Genomic DNA, 26,317 nt, shown 5'->3' on the forward strand with positions numbered 1-26,317 from the left:
GACTTCAGGGTTTTCCAGGTCAATATTAAGAAAACCATAAATACATAAAGACAAAAAAAAACTATATAATTGTATCAACAGATGCAGAAAAAAGCATTTGATAAACATAATACCTATTTCTCTTTTTCTAAAGCATTGAAAAAATAAGAAAAAAATGAACTTTTCCTTAATGTGGTAAATAGTAACTACATAAAAAACTATATCCAGAATTATACGTAATGAAGAAACAATAAATATATCTCCGAGAGGCAGAGTAAAGTAAGGATGTATTTTATCTCCACTACTAGTTGCTATAGTTCCAGAAATGCCAACATATAGCAATAATTAATACCAAAAAAAAAAAGCTTTGAATAAGCATGGGCAAATAAGAAACAAAAGTATTGCTTTTTTTAGATGATATAATGGTCTATTTAAAGAACCCCAGGAATTCAACTAAGCATCAATTGAAAAAAATAACATCAGCAAAGTAAAAGATGCAAAATGAAGCCACAAAATTATTCCTTAGATTTTTAAAAGATATTTTTATTTATTTTATTAATATTTCCAAATTATATGTAATTTTTAACAATTTTTTTTGAGTTCTAAATTCTCTCTCTCTCCAGACCTTTCCCCAATCCTTCAAGACCATAAAACAATATGATGTCAATTATATACGCGAAGTCATGCAAAAGACATTTCTATATTAGCTATACTGCAAAAGAAAACAGAGAGAGAGAGAGAGAAGTAGGCTCTAATCTGCACTCAAAGTTCATCAGTTCTTTCTCTGGAGTGGAAAGCATTTTACATCTTGGGTCCTTTAGAAGTGTCTTGGATACTTGTCTAATTAGAGTAGCTAAGCATTACCCGTATTTGATTACCCTTACAATATTGCCATTGCCATCTACAATGTTCTCTTGGCTCTGCTCAGTTGACTTTGCATGAGTTTATATACAGCTTCCATGTTTTTCTGAAACCATCCCGCCTATCATATCTTAAAGCACAGTAGTATTCCATCATAAATCATACAACACAACTTGTTCAGCCATTTCCCAATTGATGGGCTTCCCCTCAATTTCTAATTTTCTGCAACCACAAAAAGAGCTGCTATAAATATATCTGTATAAATGGGTCCTTTTCCCTTCTCTTTGATCTCTTTGTGAAACAGACCTAGTAGTGGTCATGCTGGGTCAATGGGGATGCACAGTTTCACAATCTTTTGGGTAGAATTCCAAATTATTCTTCAGAATGGTAGGATCAGTTCACAAGTCCAACAGTACATTAGTGAGTGTCTCAATTTTTCCACATTGCCTCCAGCATTTATCATTTTTCTTTTCTGTCATATTAACCAATCTGATAGTTGTGAGGTGATATTTCAGAGCTTTAATTTGCATTTATATAATCAATAGTGATTTAGAGCATTTTTTCATGTGACCATTGATAGCTTTTATTTCTTCTTCTGAAAACTGCCTATTCATATCCTTTGACCATTTAGCAACTGGGGAATAACTTATTTTTATAAATTTAACTCAGGTCCCTATATATTTGAGAAATGAGGCCTTTATTAGGGAAAATCCTATAAAACTGTTTTCCCACTTTCCTGTTTTCCTTCTAATTTTGGCTTTATTAATTTTGTTTTTGATAAAACTTTTTAAAGTTCATGTAATCAAAACTTCCCAAAACTTTCCCTATTTTACTTCCCATGATCTTCTCTCTTATTTAGTCATAAACTCTTCCCTTACATATACATCTAGCAGGCACATTTTTCCATGGTCCCCTAATTTACTTATGATATCACCATTTATGTTTAAATCATTTATCTATTTACCCTTATCTTGGTATATAGTATGAGATGTAGGTCTAAGTCAAGTTTCCACAAAACTGCTTTCCGGTTTTCCCAGCAATTTTTGTTAAATGGTGAGTTCTTGCTCAAAAAACATGGATCTCTGGGTTTATCAAATACCAGATTACTATAGTCATTTACTACTGTGTATTATGTATCTAATTTGTTCTACTGATCCACCACCCTATTTGTTAGCCAGTACCAGATTGTTTTCATGATTTCCACTTTATAATATAATTTGAAATCTGGTACTGCTAGACTGCCTTCACATTTTTCATTGATTCCTTTGATATTGATCATTGATACTGATTATTGCTAATCTTTATGATACTTATTATTGTTATTTCCTAATTTTGCTATTTTTTCAAGATCAGTAAAATAATTCTTTGGTAGCTTGATTGGTATGGCACCAAATAAGAAAATTAACTTGGGTAGAATTGTCATTTTTATTATATTGATTCAGCCAATCCTTGAGCAATTAACATTTCTCCAATTGTTTAGATCTATTTTTATTTGTGTGAAAAGTGTTTTATACTTGTGTTCATATAGTTCCTCGGTTTATCTTGGTAGGTATACTCCCAAGTATTTTATATTGTCTACAATTATTTTTTATTTCTCTATCTCTTCCTGTTGGGTGTTGTTGGTAATATATAGAAATGCTAATGATTTATATGGGTTTATTTTATATCAAGCAACTTTGCTAAAGTTGTTGTTTCAACTAGTTTTTAGTTGATTTTCTAGTGTTCTCTAAGTATACCATCATATCATCTGCAAAGAGTGATAGTTTTGTTTCTTCAATGCCTATTTTATTCCTCCAATTTGTTTTTCTTGTATTATTGTCATAGTTAGCATTATACAATATCGAATAATAGTGGTGATAATGGATGTCTTTGCCTCACCCTTAATCTTAATGGAAAAGCTTTAAATTTATCCCCATTACAGATAATACTTGCTCTTGGTTTTAGAAAGATATGACTTATTATTTTAATAAAGGCTCCGGGGCAGCTAGGTGGAGCAGTTGATAGAGCACTGGCTCTGGATTCAGGAGGACCTGAGTTCAAATCTGGCCTCAGACACATAACACTTGCTAGCTGTGTGACCCTAGGCAAGTCACTTAACCCCACTGCCTAACCCTTAAAAAAAAAAAAAAAGGCTCCATTGATTCTTAAGCTTTCTAGGAATATACATGTTTAGAGATAAATTTTCCCCTAAGTACGGGTTTGGCTCCATCCCACAAATTTTGACATACTGTCTCATTGTTGTCATTCTCTTTAATGAAATTATTCATTGTTTCTAGGATTTGTTCTTTGATCCACTCATTTTTTAGTATTCAATTATTGTTTCCAATTAATTTTTAATCTTTACTTCCACGGCCCTTTGCTAAATGCAATTTTTATTGCATTATGGTCTGAAAATGGTTGTACTTAATATTTCGGCTTTTCCGCATTTGGCTGTGAAGTTTTTATGTCCTAATATATTGTCATTTTTTTGTGAAAGTGTCATATACAGATGAGAAAAAAGGCATACTCCTTTCTATTGCCATTCAGTGTTCTCCAGAGGATTATCATATCAAATTTTTCTATGATTCTATTTACCTCCTTATTTTCTTTCTTTTTTTATTTTTTATTTATTTATTTTTAGTTTTCAACAATCAATTCCATAAGTTGTTGAGTTTTACATTTTTCTCCCCCTCCCTCCCTAAGACAGAGTGCAATCTGATATAGGCGCTACATATACATTCCTACCAAACATATTTTCATTAGTTATTTCATTAGTCATGTTGTAAGGAAGAATTAGAACCAATAGGAGGAACCACAAGAAAGAGGAAACAAAACAAAACAGAGGGAAAAAGAAAGAGCAAATAGTATGCTTCAATCTGCATTCAAACTCCATAGTTCTTTTTCTGGATGTGGATAGCATTTTCCATCATAAGACATTTGGAGATGTCTTATGTCCTTGTATTGCTGAGAAAAGCTAAGTCTATCAAAGTGAGTCATCGCACAGCATGGCTGTTACTGCGTACAATGTTCTCCTGGTTTGGCTTACTTCACTCAGCATCAGTCCATACAAATCTTTCCAGGTTTTTCTGAAGTCCGTTTGCTCATCATTTCTTATAACACAGTAGTATTTCATTACATTCATATACCACAACTTGTTCAGCCATTCCCCAATTGATGGATATCCCCTCAATTTCCAATTCTTTGCCACCACAGAAAGAGCTGCTATAAAATATTTTTGTACATGTGGCTCCTTTTCCCATTTTTATGATCTCTTTGGGATACAGTCCTAGAAGTTCTATTACTGAGTCAAAGGGTATGCACATTTTAATAGCCCTTTAGGCATAGTTCCAAATTGCTCTCCAGAATGGCTGGATGAGTTCACAACTCCACCAACAATGCATTACTGTTCCAATTTTCACACATCTTCTCCAAGATTTATCATTTTCCTGTTTTGTCATGTTAGCCAATCTGATAGGTGTGATGTGGTACCTCAAAGTTGATTTAATTTACTGTAATAGATTTTTGTGCCTTTTTCTGTAAGGTAATTTACCCTTGTCTGCCTCCTCCTTTCCTTTTCCCCCAATAGAATCTCTTAATTAGATCCACTTAATCCTCTTACTTAGATCTATTTAACCCACTTATTTAGATTTTTTTACCATTATATCAAAGTCAACTTATACCCACCCCCTCTATGTATACCCTTTTAAAATGGTGTAATAACAATACAGTTCTCAAGAGTTACAAGTGTCATCTTCCCTTGTAGGGATGTTAACAGTTTGCCCTTATTAATAACATCTTTCTGGTTTTTTTTTTCTGTCCTGTTTACCTTTTTATGTCTTTCTTGAATCTTGTATTTGAAGATCAAATTTTCTGTTGAGCTCTGGTCTTTTTATTAGGAAAGTTTGGAAGTCCCCTATTTCATTGAATGTCAATCTCCTCCCCTGAAAGATTATGTTCTTTTTTGCTGGGTAGTTGATCCTTGGTTGTAATCCAAGCTCCTTTGCCTTACGGAGTATCACATTCCAAACCATCTAATCTTTTAATGTAGAAACTGCAAGGTCCTGAGTAATCCTGTGATTCCATGATATTTAAATTGGTTTTTTTTTTTGGCTGCTTGCTGTATTTTCTCTTTGACCTGATAATTTTGGAATTTGGCTACAATATTTCTTGGTGTTTTCAATTTGGGATCTTTTTCAGTAGGTGATCAGTGGATTCTTTTGATGACTATTTTACCCTCTGGTTCTAGGACCTCAGGGCAGTTTTCCCTGATGATTTCTTGAAAAATGCTGTCCATGCTCTTTTTTTGATCATGGGTTTCAGGCAGACCAACAATTCTTAAATTATCTCTCCTTGATCTATTTTCCCGGTTAATTGTTTTTCCAAAGAAGTATTTTACATTTTCTTCTATTCTTTCATTCTTCTGTTTTTGTTTGACTGATTCTTGACTGAGTCATTAGCTTCCACTTGCCCAATTCTAATTTTTAATGAATTGTTTCCTTCTATTAGATTTTGTATCTCCTTTTCCATTTGGCCTATTTTACTTTTAAGGATTTCTTCTCTTCAGTGAATTTTTGTGCCTCCTTTTCCATCTGGCCCATTTTACTTTTTAAGTAGTTAATTTCTTCACTGTACTTTCTTCCATTTGGCCAACTGTATTTTTTAAGGACTTGTTTTCTACAGTTAAGTTTTGTCCTTCCTTTTCCTAGCTATTGACTCTCTTGCATACCTCTCATTTCCTTTCCCAATTTTTCTTCTACCTCTCTTATTTGACTTTTAAAATCCTTCTTGAGCCCTTCAAAGAAGGCTTTTTTGAGCTTCAGACCAGTTCATATTTCCCTTTGAGGTTTCAGATGTGAGTATATTGACAATATTGTCCTCTTTTGAGTTTGTGCCTTGATCTTTCCTTTCCTCAGAATAAGAATCTATACTCACTGTTCATTTCTGCTTTTTGCTCATGGTGTTTGTCTATTTCCTGGCTTTTAAAGTTGAGCTCTCCTGCTGGAATGCAAGGGTCACTGACCCAAGCTTCTTGTACTGGGAGCCCGGGACTTTGGCCACTGGCTTTATATGCTATGGCCTCAGGTGCTGGCAGGTGGGGGCTGTAGGGATCTGGCAGCTTCCCTGGTGCTGAGCTGTGATCAGCAAGACTGAAGCTCCTGGGATAGGTGGGTCTGGCCCCTGGAGAATGCCTGCTCACCCAGACTTCCTTAAGGCACTTGAATATTTGGCTACCTGAAGATATCTGCCAGCCTGGAGTTGTGATGAAGCAATAGGAGATTTAGCTGCTGGAGAATGCTGCTGCATGAAATGGTTTTCTGAGCTGGTGTTTACCGGTTCCCCTGGCAGGGTGGGAAGGGGTTCTGGTGTTGGTGCTTGCCTGCTCCACTACCATGGGGCTCAGGATCTCCCCCTGTGTTGTTGAGGTGGGAATTGCTGCTGGTTTGCTGGGATGCCTCCCATCTTATACTGCTCCTCCCCCAGAGGGAGAAGGGACTTTCCCGTTAATCCCCCAAGCTTTCTGGGCTACAAGACTGCTGCACCCCATCTTTCTGATGGCTCAGCTGTTCCAGGGATTTTCCTGGGGTGTTACTTTCTGGGCTTTCAGAGGTCAATAAGGGAGGCACCTTCACCATTTTCGCTCCTGGAACTCCTAAAACTCATCTTTTTAATGCTGATATTTTTCAAATGATGCTATCTAGCTCCAAGCTCTAAGAAGCACAATAATCTTCAAAGAATAATAATTATGAGAATTAAAAAGGACAATAAAAGATTCACAGTGGGAATATGAAAGCTGCAGCAAGGTACTAATAATAAATTAAATGCAAGAGTGGCATAAAAAAGATGCATGACCAAAAAAAAGTTCAGTCTTTTTCAGTTGGGTCTGACTCTTCATGACCCAATTGGAGTTTTCTTGGCAAAGATACTACAGTAGTTTGCCATTTCTTTCTCCAGCTCATTTTACAGGTGAGGAAATTGACACAAACAGAGTTAAGTGATTTGCCCATGGTCACAGAGCTAGTAAGTATTTGAGGCCAGATTTGAACTCAGGAAGATGAGTCTTCCTAACTCCAGGCCTGGAGGCCTGTGTCACCTAGCAACTATATATAAAAATATGTGTGTGTGTGCATTTGTGTATACACACATATACATGTATATGTGTATGTATGTGTGCGTGTATATATATATATATATATAGCTAGATAGATATATATAAAAAACCATAAAATGATGGGATTTAAAGAGATCATCTTTAAGTTCTATTTTAAGACTCTATAATCCTATGGCATTTGAAATTAAATAAAAAGAATATTTTTAGATTGTTTAAAAATAGAAAATTATATGGACAAATATTTTGAGAATGAGGGATAACAAACAGAACACACAAGTGCTGCTCTAGAACTCAATGAATGTTAAAAAAGACCCAGAAAAAGGTCTCCAGAATATAAGATTGATAGTCTATAGAGGCTTTGTGGCAAGACATGGGGGGAAGCTATGGCAAATCTGGACAACATACTAAGAAGTAGAGATACTACCTTGCTGACAAAAGGCTGTGTACTCAAAGTAATTGTTTTTCCAGTAGCAATCTATAGCTATGTCAGCTGGACTATAAGGAAAGCTGAACTCTACAAAATCAATGCTTTCAAATTGTGGTGCTAGGGAAGACTTTTGAGGGTCCATTGGACAGCATGGAGATCAAATCAGTCAACACTTAAAGAAATTAATTCAGGCTATTCACTGGAAGGTCAAATACTAAAGCTAAAGCTTAAATACTTTGGCCACATAATGAAAAAACAGGGTCTCATTGGAAAAAAACCCTGATGTTAGAAAAGAATGAAAACAAAAGGAGAAGGGAATGACAGAGGATGAGATGCATAGATAGCATCAGGGAAACAATGAATATGAATTTGGACAGACTTTGAGAGATAGTGAAAAATAAAAGGGACTGGCTGTACTGTGGTCCATGTGGTCCTGAAGAGTTGGTTATTATGGAATGACTGAAAAACAACAAAGGGTGGGAATCACAAAGGAAGAAAAAGGCATGGATACATTGTAATCTGCATGATTGAAGGAACTACCTACATCAATGAAGTCATAGATCTACTCAAGTATTGAACATTTGATCATATATTCCTATATATAAAAGATATGATAAATTGCATAGATAAAAACAACTAAAAGGAGGCCAGTAAATTCCAATGTATCAGAGCTAGGACTGTATATTATAGATGTAAAAAGCCAGGATCAGGAACTTTACTGTAGAGCTTGGAATATAGGGTTAAAAAGGAGTTGGCAAAATAAAAGACAACAAGAAAATACTCGAAGCCCCACAGTCCAAAGAGAGCAAGGGGTCTGCAATAAGACGAGCAATCTGCAGTTAGTGAAGATATGAATACATCAGAACAAGGTATGCGACAAAACTAGGTCAGCAGTAAGGAATCAGAACACACAGTACCAAAGTACTGTGTTAAAACAACAGATCAATCCAGTCTCAGAGCAAACACTTGACACTTACTTACTGTGTAACCCTGGGCAAGTCACTTAACCCCAATTGCCTTAAAAAAACAAAAAAAAGATCAAAGGTCAGGCAAGAACAGGAAATCCAAAGTAACTGAAAGGTCTAAGAACAAAGCAGGTATTCTGAATGTCTGGGAGGCAGGTTAGGAACCAAAATAAGCAATCTGTGCAGAAATTGGCAGGACGGCAAGTAAACAGTCTGATTGAAAACTCAATCTGGTAATCTGGTAAGAGACATTATATCAGTAGTAAGGAGATAGTGATGCAACTAGAAAGAGTTTATAAGTGTACTGCTAAGTAGGAGCAAATCTCAGAGCAGCCTGAAGGTAGAAACAGGTAAATGGGTGCACCTGACTCAAATAAGGCCTTTTTTTCTTACATAGACCCATGATTTCATTGTTGTAGAGCACTGTGTCAAATTCAAATAGAAACGGAAGCTACTAAATGATACAAGAGGATCCCTGCAAAGTGCAAAATAACTTGGAAAAACATTAATATTACCTATGCTTTATTGTTATTTTCATTTATTTGCTAAATAGTTCCCAATTCATTTTAATTTAGTCCAGGCCACACTCGAGAATGTTGTGTGGTGCATATGGCCCATAAGCTTCATGGGGGACATCTGTGATGGAGAGAGCTCTCAGTGAGGAAACTCCCTTTAGCAATACAAAACTAGCTATTCTGCAACATATTAGAGAATTGTCAGAGAGGCACTATATGTAAGGCGATATGGATTTATTTTTCTTTTAGGTACTAATTCCCAGGATTATGGCTTGTAAACAATTTCACTGCATCATTACATAACCATACATGGAAAAAAAGAAGTCTAGCAGAAACTAGACCAACATCTGATACCACACATCAAGATAAGTTCCAAATAGATATATTACTTAGATATAAAATATCACATCACAAAGGAAATAACTGTCAGATACATGGAAAGAAGAGTTCATGGGGGAAAAAAAACAAAAGAAAAATTTTTCCACTAAAATAAAGACAGCTGAAATCAAAATGGAAGCAGGTAATGAAGAAAATTAATATTATGCTGTATCATATTAATTTGAAATCCATCCTTTTCCTTAGTTTATCACACTCTACATCTCAATCTATCTCACCAGGCAGTTCCTAAACGGTGTGACTGAGTAATGTGATCACTCCCAGATCCCAAGGCAATTGATCCTTAACCAACTTGGGCTAGGCTCCTCCCAAGTGGGACTCTCCCTTCTGTTTACTAGTAAATAGAGAAACCAGCTTGGACTGGGTTCCTCCCCAAAAGACAATTCTCCTGTCCTACTTATTCTTCATCAAATTTAGAGGTCCCTTGGTCTCCAAGCGGAAGACTAACCAGGGCAATCCTGATTAAGGCAGTTTTGTTTTCTAGCCAAGATTACTAGACACAGTCAACTCCCATCAAGCAATTAACATCCCTAAATTGCCAGAGAAGGACATGACCATCCACACCTAAAGGCCAACCCACCTACCTTTGCCTTTGTTTTACCTTTGCCAGGTCCAAATGATGCACTGTCAAGTCAATCAGAAGGAATACACACCTAGGTTTAAAAGATCCTATCCACCCTCATTCAGGGTCTCTGGTCACAGGGAGAAGCCACTGAACCAATGTCTTGAGTACTGCTAGCCTAACAAATTGATTATGGTCAGGTCCTTAGCATTTTGCTGAGATGCCAATGCAACTCATTTTACTAACAGTATATGTATCACTGTTAATAAAATTATATCTTGCCCTGGGAAAAAACCATTCCTAAGCATCATTTTTACTCTCTACAGTAATAGGGAAAAATATCTTTGCATAAGTTTCTCTGATAAGAGTATCTCAAGATATGAATTTAATCATTTCAAAATCATAAGGATAAAAGTCATTCCACAACATTTAAGTGGTCAAAGGATACAAAGAGGCAGTTTCCAAAGGAAAAAATCCAAATTATCATTATCCATATGAAAAATGCACCAAATCACTAATAATTAGAGAAATGAAAATTTAAAGGAACTCTGGCATTCCACCGGCCACCTAACAGACTGATAAAGTTGACAAAAAGGAAAAAGAAAGATGTTGGAGGAGATGTGAGTAAACAGACACATCAATGTATACTGATGGAGCTATGAACTAGTTGATGCACTCATTCTGGAAAAGCAATTTGGAATTATGTCCAAAAAGTTACTAAACCCATACCCTTTGGACCAGCTCTACCATGACTAAGCCTACCTTCCAAAGAGATCAAAGAAACAGAAAAACGATCCATATATACAAAATATTTTTCATAGCTCTTTTTGTGGTAGCAAAGAATTGGAAACTAAGGTGGTACCAATCAATTAGGGAATGACTGAACAAATTATGATAAATGTGTGAGAAGTAATTCATTTGGATCCTTACTCTATTCCAATCACTACTAATCAGTTTGATATTTTACACAAATCATATAAGAATAATTAGATAACAGGTTCTTATCTGTCTGTCTTATCTTGTCTGTTGTAACAGGCCTTTATAATGGCCCTCAAATTTTAATGTAACGTTCACTATTTGTTTACCAGTTATAAAGCTCACTGGTGCAACCACAAGAATGCTGACAAAGGTATCTCCATCCTGTTTTACTCAAATTCCATATCTAAATGCAACATAGATAGGATGCCTTGATGCTTTTAAAAGTCCCCCAACTTATTTTTGTACCTCTGGACCATTCTGTCTTCTCCAACATGAGCAGGTGACCATGTTATAACCACTTAATCGGTGGAGATACCCCATGTTTCACTCAACCTGTGATCCCCTACCCTCACGATATATCATTTTTGGCCCTCAAGAGCAAGGTATATCAACCAATAAGACTCTGTATTTTACCATGCCTCTTCTGCATATTTGGATATCAAACCCCACAAAAACAAGGTCCTGGAAGAAGGGGGCATCTCAGATTATGAGGAAGATCTGAGGTCTACTTCATTAGAGGGGACCATAGACCCTTTAATAAAGTGCCATAGGGGAGGGGCAGAGCCAAGATGGTGGAGTGAAAGCAGTGACTTGCTTGAGCTCTCCCCCAAACCCCTCCAAATACCTATAAAAATGGCTCTAAACAAACTCTAAAGCAGCAGAATCCACAAAAAGACAGAGTGAAACAAATATCCAGCCCAAGACAATCTGGATGGTTGATCAGAAAGGTATATTGCTCCAGGCAGGGAAAGGAGCGTGGTTTGGCGTGGGCGCGCAGGCCACAGGGAACATGGAGCAGGTCTCAGACGACTGAATCACAGGCAGCTGTGGCAGTTTTCAGACTTCTCAACCCACAAATGCCAAAGACAACTTAGAAGGTCAGTGGGAAAAGTCTGTGTCTGTGCCTGTGGTAGTGAGAGAGAAGCACAGGGTCCCAACCCCCAGGATGGCGGCTGCTTTCTGAGCTTCCCGCCCACAAACTGAGGGGGAATCAAGTGGCTGATCAGAGGGGGATTGCAGGGATCTCTTTGCCAGTGCTGAGGTAGGAGTCTCTTGCTTTGCCCATGCTTGCATCTGGGTCACAGTTCTGAGGGGAGGTCCTGGGGCGAGCATGATTGCTGGCATGGTGGAGCTTGTTGTGGTGGTGGAGAGGAAACACCTCGCCCTTTATCATGCCACCTCGGAAGAACTGAAAATTTTCAGGTCCCTAGAAGTATCTCTGAAAACAGCTGTACAAACCCCTAAAGCTTGAGACAGTACATTCTCCACATTGGAAGCAGACTCTTACCTTAACAAAGAAAAAGAGTCAGACTACATTATCTTACTTTGGTGACAAAGAAGATCAAAACATACAACCAGAAGAAGACAATAAAGTCAAAGCTCTTACATCCAAAGCCCCCAAGAAAAATATGAATCAGTCCCAGGGGCCTTGGAAGAGCTCAAAAGGGATTTTGAGAAGCAAGTAAGAGAAGTAGAGGAAAAACTAGGAAGAGAAATGAGAGTGATGCAAGAAAATCATGAAAAACAAGTCAACAGCTTGCTAAAGCAGACCCAAAAAAATACTGAAGAAAATAACACCTTAAAAAATAGCCTAACCCAAAAGGCAAAAGAGGTCCAAAAAGCCAATGAGGAGAAGAATGCCTTCAAAAGCAAAATTGGCCAAATGGGAAAGGAAGTCCAAAAGATTACTGAAGAAAAAACTTCCTTAAAAATTAGAATAGAACAATTGGAAGCAAGTGACTTTATGAGAAATCAAGACACTGTAAAACAAATCCAAAGGAAAGAAAAAATAGAAAACAATGTGAAATATCTCATTGGAAAAACAACTGACCTGGAAAATAGATCCAGGAAAGATAATTTAAAAACTATTGGACTATCTGAAAGTCATGATCAAAAAAAGAGCCTAGACATCATCTTTCAAGAAATGATCAAGGAAAACTGTCCTGATATTTTAGAACCAGAGGGCAAAATAGAAATTGAAAGAATCCACCGATTTCCTCCTGAAAGAGATCCCCAAAGGAAAATTCCTAGGAATACTGTAGCCAAATTCCAGAGTTCCCAGGTCAAGGAGAAAATATTACAAGCAGCCAGAAAGAAACAATTCAAGTATTGTGGAAACACAATCAGGATAACACAACATTTAGCAGCTTCTACATTAAAGGACCACAGGGCATGGAATATAATATTCCAGAGGGCCAAGGAGATAGAATTACAACCAACAATCACCTACCCAGCAAAACTGAGTATAATCCTTCAGGGGAAAAAATGGTCATTCAGTGAAATAGAGGACTTTCAAGCATTCTTGATGAAAAGACCAGAGCTGAGTAGAAAATTTGACTTTCCAATACAAGACTCAAGTGGAACATGAAGAGGTAAACAGGAAAGAGAAAATCGTAAGAGACTTGTTAAGGTTGAACTGTTTACATTCCTGTATGGAAAGATGATACTTGTAACTCATTAGACCTTTGTCAGTATTAGGGTAGTTGGAGGGGAAAAAATTATATGTATGTATATAGCTAGCTAGATAGATAGATAGACAGACAGACAGACAGACAGACAGACAGACAGACAGATAGATAGATAGATAGATAGAGGGCACAGGGTGAGTTGAAGATGAGAGGGTCATATCTGGAGAATAAAATTAAGGGGTGAGAGAGGATTATAATAGGAGAAGGAGAAAAGGAGAGGTAGAACGGGGTAAATTATCTCACAAAAAAAACAGAAAAGAAAAGGCTCTTACAGTGGAGGGGAAGCAGGGGAAGGTGAGGGAAAGAGTGAATCTTATTCTCACAGGATTTGACTTAAGGACGGAAAAACCCACACACTCAATTGGTTATGGAAATCTGTCTTACCCTGCAGGAAAACAGAAAGGAGACAAGAGAGTACGGGGATGATAGAGAGGAGGGCAGATTGGAAAAGGGGGTAATCAGAAGCAAACACTTCTGAGGAGGGTCAGGGTCAAAAGAAAGAACAGAATAAATGAGGAGGCAGGATAGGATTAAGGGAAGATTAAGAGTTAGTTTTTCACAGCATGTGTACTATGGAAGTGTTTTGCATAACTGCACATGTATAACCTATATTGAGTTGCTTGCCTTTTCAATGAGAGTGGGAGGGGAGGGAAGAAGGGAGAAAATTTGGAACTCAAAGTTTTAAAAACACATGTTTAAAAAAAATGTTTTCACATGTAACTGAGAACTAAGAAATACAGGAAATGGGGTACAGAAATCTATCCTACCCTACAGGAAAATAGAAGGGGAAGGGGATAAGAGAAGGGGGAGAGAGACAGAAGGGAAGGCAGACTAGGGGAAAATGCATGCCATCTTGGGGTAGAGGGAGGAGCGAGATGGGGTGAAAATTTGGAACTCAAAATCCCGTGTAAGTAAATGTTGAAAACTAAAAATAAAAAAATTTATTAATAAAAAAAAGAACAAAAAAAATAAAGTGCCATTGGCTCAGAGCTCTGCTTTGTGGTTTTTATTATAGATTGGGCAATTATAATCCTCACAGATGGATGAAATGGAATACTACTATGAAGGAAATAATGAAAGGGATATTTTCAGAAAAACTGAGAGAGATCTAAATGGATTGTTGTTTATATGAATCTACAGGAAGAGTGAATTGAGTTGAACCAGGAGAAAAATTTCTGCAACAGTGTAAAGATAAAAAACTTTATAAAACTTAATAGTATAGAGAACTGAGCCTGGAGTTGGGAAGGTCTGTGTTCAAATTTCACCTCAGATATTTACTAGCTGTGTGACCTTGGGCAAGTCACTTAACCTCTGCTACCTCTATTTCCTCAACTGTAAAATCAGGATCATAATAGCACCTACCTCCCAGAGTTGTGAGCGAGGATCAAATGAAATAATATTTATAAAATGTTTATTAGCAGAATACTTGGCACAGAGTAGGCACTTAATAAATGTTTGTTCCTTTCCTTTCCCTTTCCTTCTTCTTCCCCATGATTAAAATAATGACCATCCAAGATTCCAGAGGAATGATGGTGAAGCATGCTACTCACCTCCTGATAGAGAACTGACAGATTTTTTTTTGGACATGACTAATGTAGAAATATTTTTTGTTTTACTACGCATTTTTATTACAAGGGTTTTATTTTTCTTTTTTTCTTTATAATAGAAGGGGGTTAAAGTGAGAAGTAAGAAAAATAGAATTTTGTTAGTAGAAGAAATAAAATTAGATTTTTAAAAATGCTAAGGATGTTTGACATAAGGCAGAGAGGGACTGTACCTGAATTGAGATGTTAGGAACTGCTAATATATGTAAAGGGAAATATCTACAAGAAGTGATACAAAACAAGATAAGCAATGTCAACACTGTATATATACTTTAAACTATGTATATTTTTAAAACTAATAATAAAGTGAGAAAAAGCTAAGAGGGACTCAAGGCAAATGGATATATTTTTAAAATTCATTTTTATATACTTTGCTAAATGGTGAGGGAAGTGGAAGGGACAAACAGGCAGTCAGAGACAAAGAAAGAAACAAAGAAAGAGATAGAAAGAACACACAGTGGCAAAGAGAGAGCTGGTAGAATGAGATCCTAGGCTTGGACTTCAGGAAGATATAGGCTCAAGACCTACTCCTGACACGTTCTGGCTATTTGACCCTAGGCAAGTCATTTAACCTCTTAATACTACCAAGCATCTTTCTAAGACTAAAAGTTATAGAATAGTTATTTATTTATTTATACTGGTAAGGGGATTTTCTTTGCTAGGAATTCTCTGCATTAATGAAATCACAGGTCCAGACCAAAAAAAAAAAAGGGGGGGGGGAGAATAGGTTATATATTATATTCATTACCTTGCTTGTCTACTAATGGATATTAAGTTTTCAGAGAAAATTTCTTTTAAAAAGATAAATTTGGGACAACTAGATGGCGAAGTGGATAGAGCACTGGCCTGGAAGTCAGGAAGACCTGAGTTCAAATCCAGCCTCAGATCAAACACTTGACACTTACTAGCTGTGTGACTGTGGGCAAGTCACTTAACCTCAATTGCCTTAAAAAAAAAGATAAAAAAGATAAATTTGTTATTCTGCAGGGTATGTGATATATACTTCTGAATTTCTGACACTGAATTAGAGTATTTTTATTTCATGATATTTTGATTACAGGAGAATGTTGGTATTGATTTTGTGGAATAGTAGAAAGAAAGACAGAAGAGTTATCAGAAAAAATCGATTTGGCTTAGAAATTCTTGTACAGTAGATTTTTTTTGGTAGCAATTCACTACTATGGAATTTGATTTGTTGTTCTTTGGGGAAGAAGAAAAAAAGAAAAGAAAGGAGCTCCTCGAGGGCAGGGATTGTTTTTTGCCTTTCTCTGTATCCCAGCACTTAGAAGAGTGCCTGGTACATAGAAGGCACATAATAAATGCTTGCTGACTGACTAATGCTTCTTAGGAGACGTCAGCTTTTTTTCCTCCTCAGTACCAAACTGACCCCTAAGTTCAATTTGTAAAATTTCTCTCAACTCCCTATTTTCCTCTCTCCTCAATTCCCCTCCCCTTTTTTTTAAGGAACAACATTAACTGATTCCAGAAACTGTATCAAATCATTAATGCAAAAAGAAAATAGTTGCACATCAAGGGTCAAGGAAGAAGAGTTAAGATTTTTAAAATTCAAGAAAAGTAGCATAAAACAATGAACAATGACATTACAATGAATTCCGAGGAACTACACAAATTTGTCAATCTATATCAAGTGAGGAGGAATGGGATTTAAAATTGTTTTTATCAACTTTCTTTTTATTCCATATCCCAACTATAGATCTCTAAATGTATATAACAATAATAACTAATATTTATATAACCCTTTAGAGTTCTGCAACATATCTTAACAGATATGATTTCACCAGGGAAGCATGGGGAAATAGAGCAAGAGTCAAATAATGCACTAAAGGGAAGGAGAAAAAACAGAAGATGAAAAGAAAAAAAGAGAAAAGAAGAGAAAAGCCACAATAAACCAGTGAAGTCTTGATAATGCAACAATACTAAATGTGAAACAATGGATTTAAATGAATTCCCAAATTTTCTTTCAACATGAAAAACAACTCAGTGTAGTGGGTAAAGTGCTGAGCTTGGAGTTAGGAAAACCAAGAATTGAAGCTAGCCTCAGGTACTTGGTGTGTGACCCTAGTTAAGTCAATTAACTTGTTAATGGCAAAGTAACAGACAACACACTCTCCACGCCAGTGGAAAATTCCTTTTGATGCCTATAATTGCTGTATTTGACATTTTTAGCTCTTTATCACCTTTGCTGCTGGATCTTGTCACTCAATTCCACCATCGTCTTGCATCTATTTGCTGAGGGTGGGAGATGCCTGATGTCTTTCCCTAGAGTTTCTATGTATCCTACAATATTAAAGAACACTGAATTTGGAGTTAGAGAACCTGAGTTCAAACCCAAATCTGCTTGGGCAAATCACAATCTCTCTGTGCCTCAGTTCCTTCATCTGTAAAATGAAGGGTTGGACTCAATGACTCCTAAGGTCCATTCTAGCTCTAAATATAGGATCCTATGAATAGATCAGCAGATTCATAAGCTCTGGAATGAAATCTAAAATTAAATTGATGAAAGAACTAATTTATCCTCTTATCAATGACTGATGGTATAAAAAAAATCCACTCAGTTATAGGTTCTGTATATTAATTCTTACCGTGGCCTTTGTTTGTGCCATGTACTCCTCCTCCATTTTACTAAGGCGAACATTTGTGTCCTCAAGCAACTCTTGGATATTCTCTGTATGTTTCTTTTGAAGTTCAAATTTTTCTTTCTCCATCTCTGCAACCACATTGTGAAGCTGCACAATAAAAACAAAAAATTTAATTAAAAAAAACACATTAGTGAAGGGTTTTCATCTTGAAACTGCCCAGTTTTCAATTTTAAAAAAAATCCCCATCTTTTTAAGGCCTCCACTGAAGTAATATTAGATTGTCTCATTGTGGTATACAAGTAACCTTAGAATCTCAAAGGCTTTCCCAGTGGAGCACTAATTCTACAAGTTCTAACAAATCAGAAAAGTTTCAAGCTTGGACCCAATGAAAGAGTATATGTCTGTTGCCTGAAAAATATGCTAGTGCCTTCCCCCCTCAGATTACTTTCTATCTGCTCTACATATATTGTTTAAGTATTTGATGATTTATATGTTACTGTCCCTAATATAAAGTAGATTCCTTGACAGCAGGGACTATTTTCCCCTTCTTTATATTCCCACCATTTAGTACAGGACCTATCATGGAGTAATAAGCACATAGTAAGCCTTTTGCTGACTGGCTAAATTCAGGGAGTTCCCTCTCAGGTTGACTGCAGGATGATGAACTTTTGGGCCACAGCAACTCTTTGAAAGGAAGCCTCCAGCTCCAACAGAAATAAAACAAGATTTAGGTTCATATTCTGTCTCTGATACATGGGCTGTGTGAACTTGGAAAAGTACACATCTCCACATTCATTCATGCAGCTCCCATCTCCACACCTTTGCACTGGCTGTCCACTATGATTGGAACATTCTGCCTTCTCAATGGCACCTTTCAGAATCCCTGGTTTTCTTCAAGACACAGTTCAAATGCTGCCTTCTGCAGGAGGCTTTTCCCAACAAGAGTCTATACCTCCCATTTATTCCATATGTATTTACATGTTGTCTCCCACATTAGAAGGTAAAATCCTTGAAGACAAGGATTTCTTCTCTTTGTACCTTTAGTGCATATCACAGTACCAATCACATGGTAAACTCTTAATAAATGTATAATTGGGGCTATATCCCAAAGCGATCATAAAAATGGAGAAAGGACCCACATGTACAAAAATATTTAAAGCAGCTCTTTTTATGGTGGCAAAGAAATGGAAATTGAGGGGACGCCCTTCAATTGGGAAATGGCTGAACAAGTTGTGATATATGAATGTAATAGAATACTATTGTACTACAAGAAATGATGAGCAGGCAGACCTCAGAAGAACCTGGAAAGACATGTATGGATTGATGCTGAGTGAAGTGAGCAGAACCAGGAGACCACTGTACACAGTAACAGCCACAATGTGCAATGACTAACTTTGATAGACTTAGCCCTTCTCAGCAATGCAAGGATCTAAGACATCTCCAAAGGTCTCATGATGGAAAATGCTATCCACATCCAGAGAAAGAACTATGGAGTTTGAATGCAGATAGAAGCATACTATTTGCTATTTTTTCTTCTGTTTTGTTTTGTTTCCTCTTTCTGTTGGTTCCTCCTATTGGTTCTAACTCTTCCTTACAACATCACTAATGTGAAAATATGTTTAATAGGAATGTACATGTATAGCCTATATTAGACTGCACTTTGTCCTGGGAAGGGAGGGGGGAGAGAGAGGAAGAAAAATTTTAAACTCAAAAGCTTATGGAAGTGATTGCTGATAAATCAAAATAAATTAATAAAAAAGTATAATTGATTGACTTTACATCTCCGTGCTCCAGCCAACTCTCTCAGACCAGAAGGTACATAATAGTTGATGATCTGCATTAGTGGGAGTTTCCTGAACAGGAGTTACCTAGACTGATAAAATCAAGGTAGAAGAGAGAAAGGGAATAAATTTTAAAGAATAAATTATAGGGGTGCTGCAGTCTACACTGATGAAGGAAGTTCCTGCACTGACAAAATTATAGATCCTTGACCCATTGACAAATGAAATATTACAAAATTCAAATACACAGACTATAATTCAAAAGTCACAAAATATACATTGTTTTTCAAATTAAATGTGAAGATTAAGAAACATTTCGCTTTTTCTACTTCATTTTTTCAATTTAAACAATTAAATCATGAGTAAGCATTTCTGTCTCATACCAAAATACCTATCAGGAAAAGATTATAAAGGTGGAATTCCCGTGGCACTTTCTGCATATGCTGCCTGAGCTGAACAATACTATAATTAGTCATAAATCATGAGACATTACTGTTTGTACAAAGAGCAATGGATAAAGGTGTTATTTCCTTGTCCTTAATCCTCACCGTACTACTCGTATAAAATAGTATATAGGTGTAAAGTTGGATAAAAAAAATTCTCCCAAAAATCTTAAGTTGGACTATACATACCAAATAGGGATGGCTAATCCTTAAATGTAGAATTTATTCCACTATTTGGCCCTGATGAAATAGTTAAAGAAGCCAGATGCACTGTCTGTGTTAAGTCCAGTTTCCACATGAATGTAGGGTTTTTTCCCCATATACTTTGAGTTTGGTTTAAAGCTTGAAGCTATGTGTAGTGCCATATTCTGAATCAGCCTCACAGAGACTTCGTAAGTCTCATGAAATGATTCTCTAAGTCTTTGCTGATCAATGCATCATAAACAATGAATGTTCTGTCCTAAGTAGCAAAATTTAGTGACAACATTCAGTTCTTTATTTCCAATGAAAAAATCATAGGCTATGTGTAGGCTTAACCAATCACAAAAGTTTGAACATAACCTCAGTATTCTTCAAGCTCTACCATCAGTCTGCATAACTGCACAGTATCTATGATGTCATGATTAGATATATTTCCTCAATGCGTATCTTCTGAGCAATCATTCAATGCACAAATCCCTAGGTCCCTAACACCATGACTGATGATCATGCTTGCAAGACTGATTAGTTGGGCTTATCATATACCCCAAAACAGACTGTGACACTAATTTCTATGTTAGTTGTTGCATACTTAAACACAGCCACATAGGAAAAACTTGAGTAATACTGGACTTATGATATACCACATTGCTTCACACCATCGGTAATGGATCTGAATCTTTGTTTGGTCTCCATTCACATAAAGGTGTATCCTGGCATTCCAAGTCAAAACAAAGGTTGCATACACCACAGAAATAATGTTATAAATCATAGCAAAGAAGAGTTAAAATATCTTTATATTAGTCTCAATTCAATAAGCATTTATTAAAAAACTTTTAAATGAAGAGTATTGTCCCAGGCAAAGCAAATATACAAAGTTTGAATGAGACATGGTCCTTGCCCTCATAAAACTTATAGTCTAGTAAAACCAAGTTCATAAACACAGATAACTACAATGTCATTAATAAATATAACTATAATATATAATTATAATGACCTAGTACATGTGGTTGGTTGGTTGTTGTCCTTCATTCTCAAAGAGGACCAAAATGACATCACTACATTAGAGTCGAGTTACCATTCATCTAACTGTGTCTGATCAGCCCAATACAAATTTGGGATGCTCTACCACAGGTCAGGCACAAATAGTCCATATTAACATTTGGGGTGGATTCTCTAAATTTGTGCATATCACATTTCTTTTGAGCTACTTCAATTCTCCTTTGTTCATAGAGTACAGCACTTCTCTGATGACGGCACACCATGCTGAACAGTCCTGTGCCAGTGTCTCCCATGTCACATAATCAATTCCAAAGTTCTACAGAGAGACCTCGAGAGTGTCCTGTCTCACTTCTTCTGACCACCAGGTGAGTGTTCGTCCTGTTTGAGTTCTCCATAATATAGAACTCTAGGCAAGAATACGTTTGGCATTAGAACAATGTGGCCAGCCCATCAGAATTGTGCTGTCTGAAGCAGAGTTTGAATGCTTGGAAGTTTAGTTCGAGAAAAGATCTCAGTGTCTGGTATCTTATCCTGCCAGATGATCTTCAGAATCTTCCTAAGACAAATCAAACAGAAGCAATTCAGGTTTCTGGCATGCGCTGGTATACTGTCCAGGTTTCACAGGCATACAACAATGAGGTCAGTACAACAGTTCTGTGGACCTTCAGGTTAGTAGTCAGTCTAATATCTCTTCTCTCTCACACCTTCCTTCAGAGCCTCCCAAACACTAAACCAGCTCTAGCAATGCATGCGTCAACCTCATTATCAATGAGTACATCCCTAGAAAGTATATTGCTAAGGTAAGCAAACTGATCCACAGCATTTAAAACTTCTCCTTTTGCTGGAACCAGTGGTTCCATGTTGTGCTGGCTGATGGAGTACCTGGGTTTTCTTGGTGTTGATTGCTAGGCCAAAATTAACACAAGCAGCAGAGAAATGATCCATACTTTGTTGCATCTCAGCTTCAGAGTCTTCATCAACAGCACAACGATCTTCGAACAAAAAAATCACACAACAACACTCTTTCCACTTTGGTCTTGGCTAGTAGCCTTTTCAAGTTGAAGAATTTATCATCATTACTGACCTTGATGCCGTGTTTGTCCTCATTGAAGGCATTTGACAACATGGCTGAAAACATCATGCTAAAAAGAATGAGAGCAAGGATACAGCCTTGTTTCATTCCATTGGTGTCCGGGAAAGCACAAGAGCATTGCCCATTATCCAGGACCCAGGTGAGCATACCATCATGAAACTGACAGAAATTTTTGTACATTTTTTTGTGTGTGTTTTTCCCACAGGATGGGCTCTCCACCTGCCATGGTAATCAGACCAGGGTTGGGTAAGCAGACAATTTTTAGGGCACCTTTTCTAGCCCCTTCCTCATACCAAGAAGTGAGCAATGTGCTTCTTAAAAGGCTGCTCAGACACACAGGGGGCTACCGATCCCCACTGCTGCTTCCAGTGAGAAGATGGCCTGGGCCACCTATGTGCAGGGTTGTCACTACAACTCCCAGTGTATCAGCACTTGCTACTTCATCACAGGAGTCTGAGATAGGTAAAAATGGTAAAATGGTATGAGTGATGTCCTTTGCTTCATGTGTAAATTGGATTTAAGTGAGGCAGAGTTGCACAAAGTCTTTGGCCTCACTCTCCTCCAGAGTCATCACAGGTCAGTGACAGGACTGAGTCAAGACAGCTAGTAATGGCTCGAGATGCAGTGGATGATCTTGGTGCCTTTGATGTCTAACCAAGCTCTAAGTGCTCCACAGCGCCTGCTTCAGCTGCCTTCGTAACCATTGGGACAAATTATTCTCATCCACCCATTCCACCAAGAAAAGTCTTCACAGGCTTGGGGTAGACAACCCCCAACTCACTGATGGGTTTGAGACCTCTCAGTTACTTGCAACCTGGTTTAGCAATCTGATGAAATGGTTTACCCGGGTCTAGCCAGTGGGCATGCTACAGCTTCTTGGAGCGACACGTGACAGTTAGGTGGATCAGATGGACACCAAAGGTGGAAAGCAGCCCTGAAAAGGGCTCGGCAGCCCTCACACCAGAGGTGCTAGTCTTCCCTGAACACAACCTACATGCCATTACATGTAAAGGTACTTTGGTACATTAGAGTCTAAGGAGGTTTTTGCAATTTAGCCTGAAAACCAAAATAATTATTCAAAAGAACTTTGGGAATATAAGCCTTTTAAAAAGAAGATTGCCCATAGTAATAATAAAGGCAGAATGGAATAGTCAATAGAGAGCCAGCCTTGGAGCCAACCTCAGGGCTCCTCTTCTGCACATGCTCACTGTGCAATCCCAAGAAGATGACTTAAAACTCTCAGAGCTCTAGGCAGCTCTTTAAAACTGGAAATAACAAAGACAGTGCTGATTTGCATTAATAGAAGGAGTCTCCTCATCAGGGAACTTCTGATACCAGGGAAATTACAGGTTCAGTCCTTATCCCTAATAATAATGGCATTTTTTATTTTGTTATTATATTAATTATTATATGACCTTTCATCAATATTCCATGTGTTTGGGAAGAGTCTACATTATTATCTAATAGGTACTTTTTGCTGCTTGACATTTTCAGCATTCTGAAGTTTTACCATTCGTCAAAGTGATGGTAACATTTTCCAGGATGAAACAAAGGCCAAGTTGTAACATCTTGGCAGGCACTTTATACTTTACAAATCTTCGTTCTCAATGGTAGAAATTAAATTATTCAAATTGTTTGTGTCACTGTCACTTCTGTAAAATTCCATCTGTTTGTGATGACAGTGTAGTAAACTGCATTCTGTAAGTGCTCTGAAATTATGAATAAATCCATTTATGCTCTTAAGGCTTTAGTTTGATTACGACTTACATGATCTTGGATCTCTTCACCCTTGGCATACCACCAAGGACCACACACAATAGTCTGAGTTGTCTAGATACTTGATTTTACCTCAGCCCCCTCAAGCCATGGAGCTAGAAGACACTGGTAAAACATGGCTTCCTTTACTACAGATCACTTGCTCTCTTCTGTGATTCCTATTTAACCAGTTGGGGGAGCATTACCTAACAGTGCTCATGGCTACCTGTTAGATTTATTGATAGCTTCATTGTTTTTATATTATTGTATTACTACTGCACATGAGGCTCTCTGCTCCAAAGGGAAATATCAATATGCTCATTAGCAAAAAATTGAGTGAAAACTTTCTCTTCTTCCCTTTTCCTATATAGAGATTTCAAATAGAAAATCAGGGACTGGGGATGTTAGGAAAAGATAGAAGATGAGATAACTACACAAATATTAATAACACCTTACATTTGCATAACACTTTAAAGCTTTCAAAGCATTTTCATGTATATTTTCAGAATCCTCACAATAATCCTGTGAGACAGACAGCATAAATATTATTATACTTATTTTGATAACAAAGAAACTAAGGCTCAGAGAAGATTAGGTCACTCAGGGGCAACTAGGTGGTACAGTGGATAGAGCACCGGCCCTGAAGTCAGGAGGACCTGAGTTCAAACCTGACCTCAGATATATGTCATTCACTAGCTGTGTGACTCTGGGCAAGTCACTTAACCCCAATTGCCTCAAAAAAAAAAGACGCTTTATTGAGGTAGCTAGGTGGTGCAGTGGATAGAGCACTGGCCCTGGACACTTACTAGCTGTGTGACCCTGGGCAAGTCACTTAACCCCATTGCCTAGTCAAAAAAAAAAAAGATTAGGTCACTCAGCTAATAAATAGTAGAAGTCAGGACTCAAGTCTAGGTTCTTGGACTCCTGGTCCAGTACTTTTTCCATTACATGTAATTACAACAAACATAGGAAAACACTATCTTGAATTTAGGGAAACTAGGAACTAAGGAAAGACAAAGACAAGAGAGAAAAAAAAAAAACAATGACCCAAACCCATGAATCTATCCAAACTAAACTTCCACAGCCAGTCCTCAATGTGGCTGACCCCATGGCAACAAAGTGTTAGCTATCTGTCTATTCTGCTGCCTGCTGCTAACTTTAAGTGCAGTCTTAATAATTCAGATTAATGTGAATTCTTAAAAAAATCTAAATTACAGATAATTTCAAAAGAAAGGCAATTCTCCTAAAATTGAATGGTTGTGTTCAGGATAATGAGATTTTTATTGGATCAACTAAAGGAAAAGGCAAGAAATTATGCCATTGTCTTAGGACTGTATCTAAAAAAAGTTCAAATCTTCAACTATAAGGGCCCTATAAGTGGATATCACTGAGTATTATGTAGCAGTTGCATAAGAAAGTCACTACAAACATTATATTAATACAATTCTTTAAATAATTACATTTTGAGAGTTTGATCAATAAAAAACATTTCACAAAATGACTCAACAAAATTTTATCTCTTATTTGTTTATTTTATGTACTTTACCTTTTTCTCCCAATCATTGTTCAAGGATTCTGTGCTTTGTTCACATAATTTTTTTAACTCTACAATCTGATTTTCTTTAGTTTCTCTAATCACTTGAGAGTCACGAATAAGAGTCTGGACTGTCAAACAAAATCAAAAGAGATGAATCTAAGATATAACTTTAAAAAGTTATTGCTAATTTAATACAGTAATCAAAAGATAATTTTATTTTTCAAGATCATCCTAATAAACTGGTAATCTTAGGCATATTTATTCTACTGTCACTTTCTAAAAAATTATGCAAAATATTTTTCTGGTGACTTAAATGCCCATTTTCATTATCAATTATTTAAACTGATAAAAGGTCTGATAAAATACACATAATCAAGAGGTTATATATAAAGTAGGAACAATATAGGATTCTCCCCAATTCCCTTCCAAAAAAATATCACTTATCATGATTAAGTATAGAAATATGCATATATTTATTTATTCTAGGTCCCCCATTCGCAACAGATACTCTGGTTGTAAGACACATAAATACACACACACACATATACATATATGTATAGCTATCTACAACCTCCTATCTACAAGAAAATTAAATGAAATTTTCTATTAAAAGGGTTATATTACATCACCTTTTTTCTCGAGGTTTCTAACAGTATTTTCAGCTTCATTTTGCTTAGTTTTATATAAAGTTTTCAATTCTTCTATCTCATTGTTCTTTCTTTCTAAAATCTGTAAACATTTAGAACTTTTTTAGTAACTATTACTTTTCCCACACATTTAACATATGTGAAAGATAAATACCTGCAGCAATCAACAACACAAAACCCAACTTAACATTAATAATGATAGCTTATGTTTACACAGTGCTGTAAGATTTGCAAAACACATATTATCTCACTTCATCCTCATAACAACTCTTTAACAAGTTATGAATATCACCCTCACTTTACAAAGGAGAAATTTCACTCAGAGGTTGAACTATGTTCCTAAAGTCATGAAGTGTCTGAAGCAAGATCTGAACCCATCTAGAGAACTGAATCAAATTTATAAGAATATGAGTGATTC

At 36.7% G+C, this 26,317-nt stretch overlaps 1 protein-coding gene across 6 annotated transcripts in view; it reads right to left on the bottom strand.

Annotated features, from left to right (window-relative positions):
• Nucleotides 1-26,317, bottom strand: part of CEP112 (centrosomal protein 112) — a 496,208-nt gene that overhangs the window by 358,681 nt on the left and 111,210 nt on the right. For all 6 annotated transcript variants that reach the window (XM_027873031.1, XM_027873032.1, XM_027873026.1 and 3 more), the window contains exons 10-12: nucleotides 25,882-25,981; nucleotides 25,262-25,380; nucleotides 17,447-17,590 (exon numbers count right to left, since the gene is read on the bottom strand). In XM_027873031.1, coding sequence (XP_027728832.1) covers nucleotides 17,447-17,590; nucleotides 25,262-25,380; nucleotides 25,882-25,981 — 363 coding nt within the window. The remainder of the gene's footprint in view (nucleotides 1-17,446; nucleotides 17,591-25,261; nucleotides 25,381-25,881; nucleotides 25,982-26,317) is intronic.

Source organism: Vombatus ursinus, unplaced genomic scaffold (genome assembly GCF_900497805.2).
Source record: "Vombatus ursinus unplaced genomic scaffold, bare-nosed wombat genome assembly UNPS02014801.1, whole genome shotgun sequence".
NCBI classification, from domain to species: Eukaryota; Metazoa; Chordata; class Mammalia; order Diprotodontia; family Vombatidae; genus Vombatus; species Vombatus ursinus.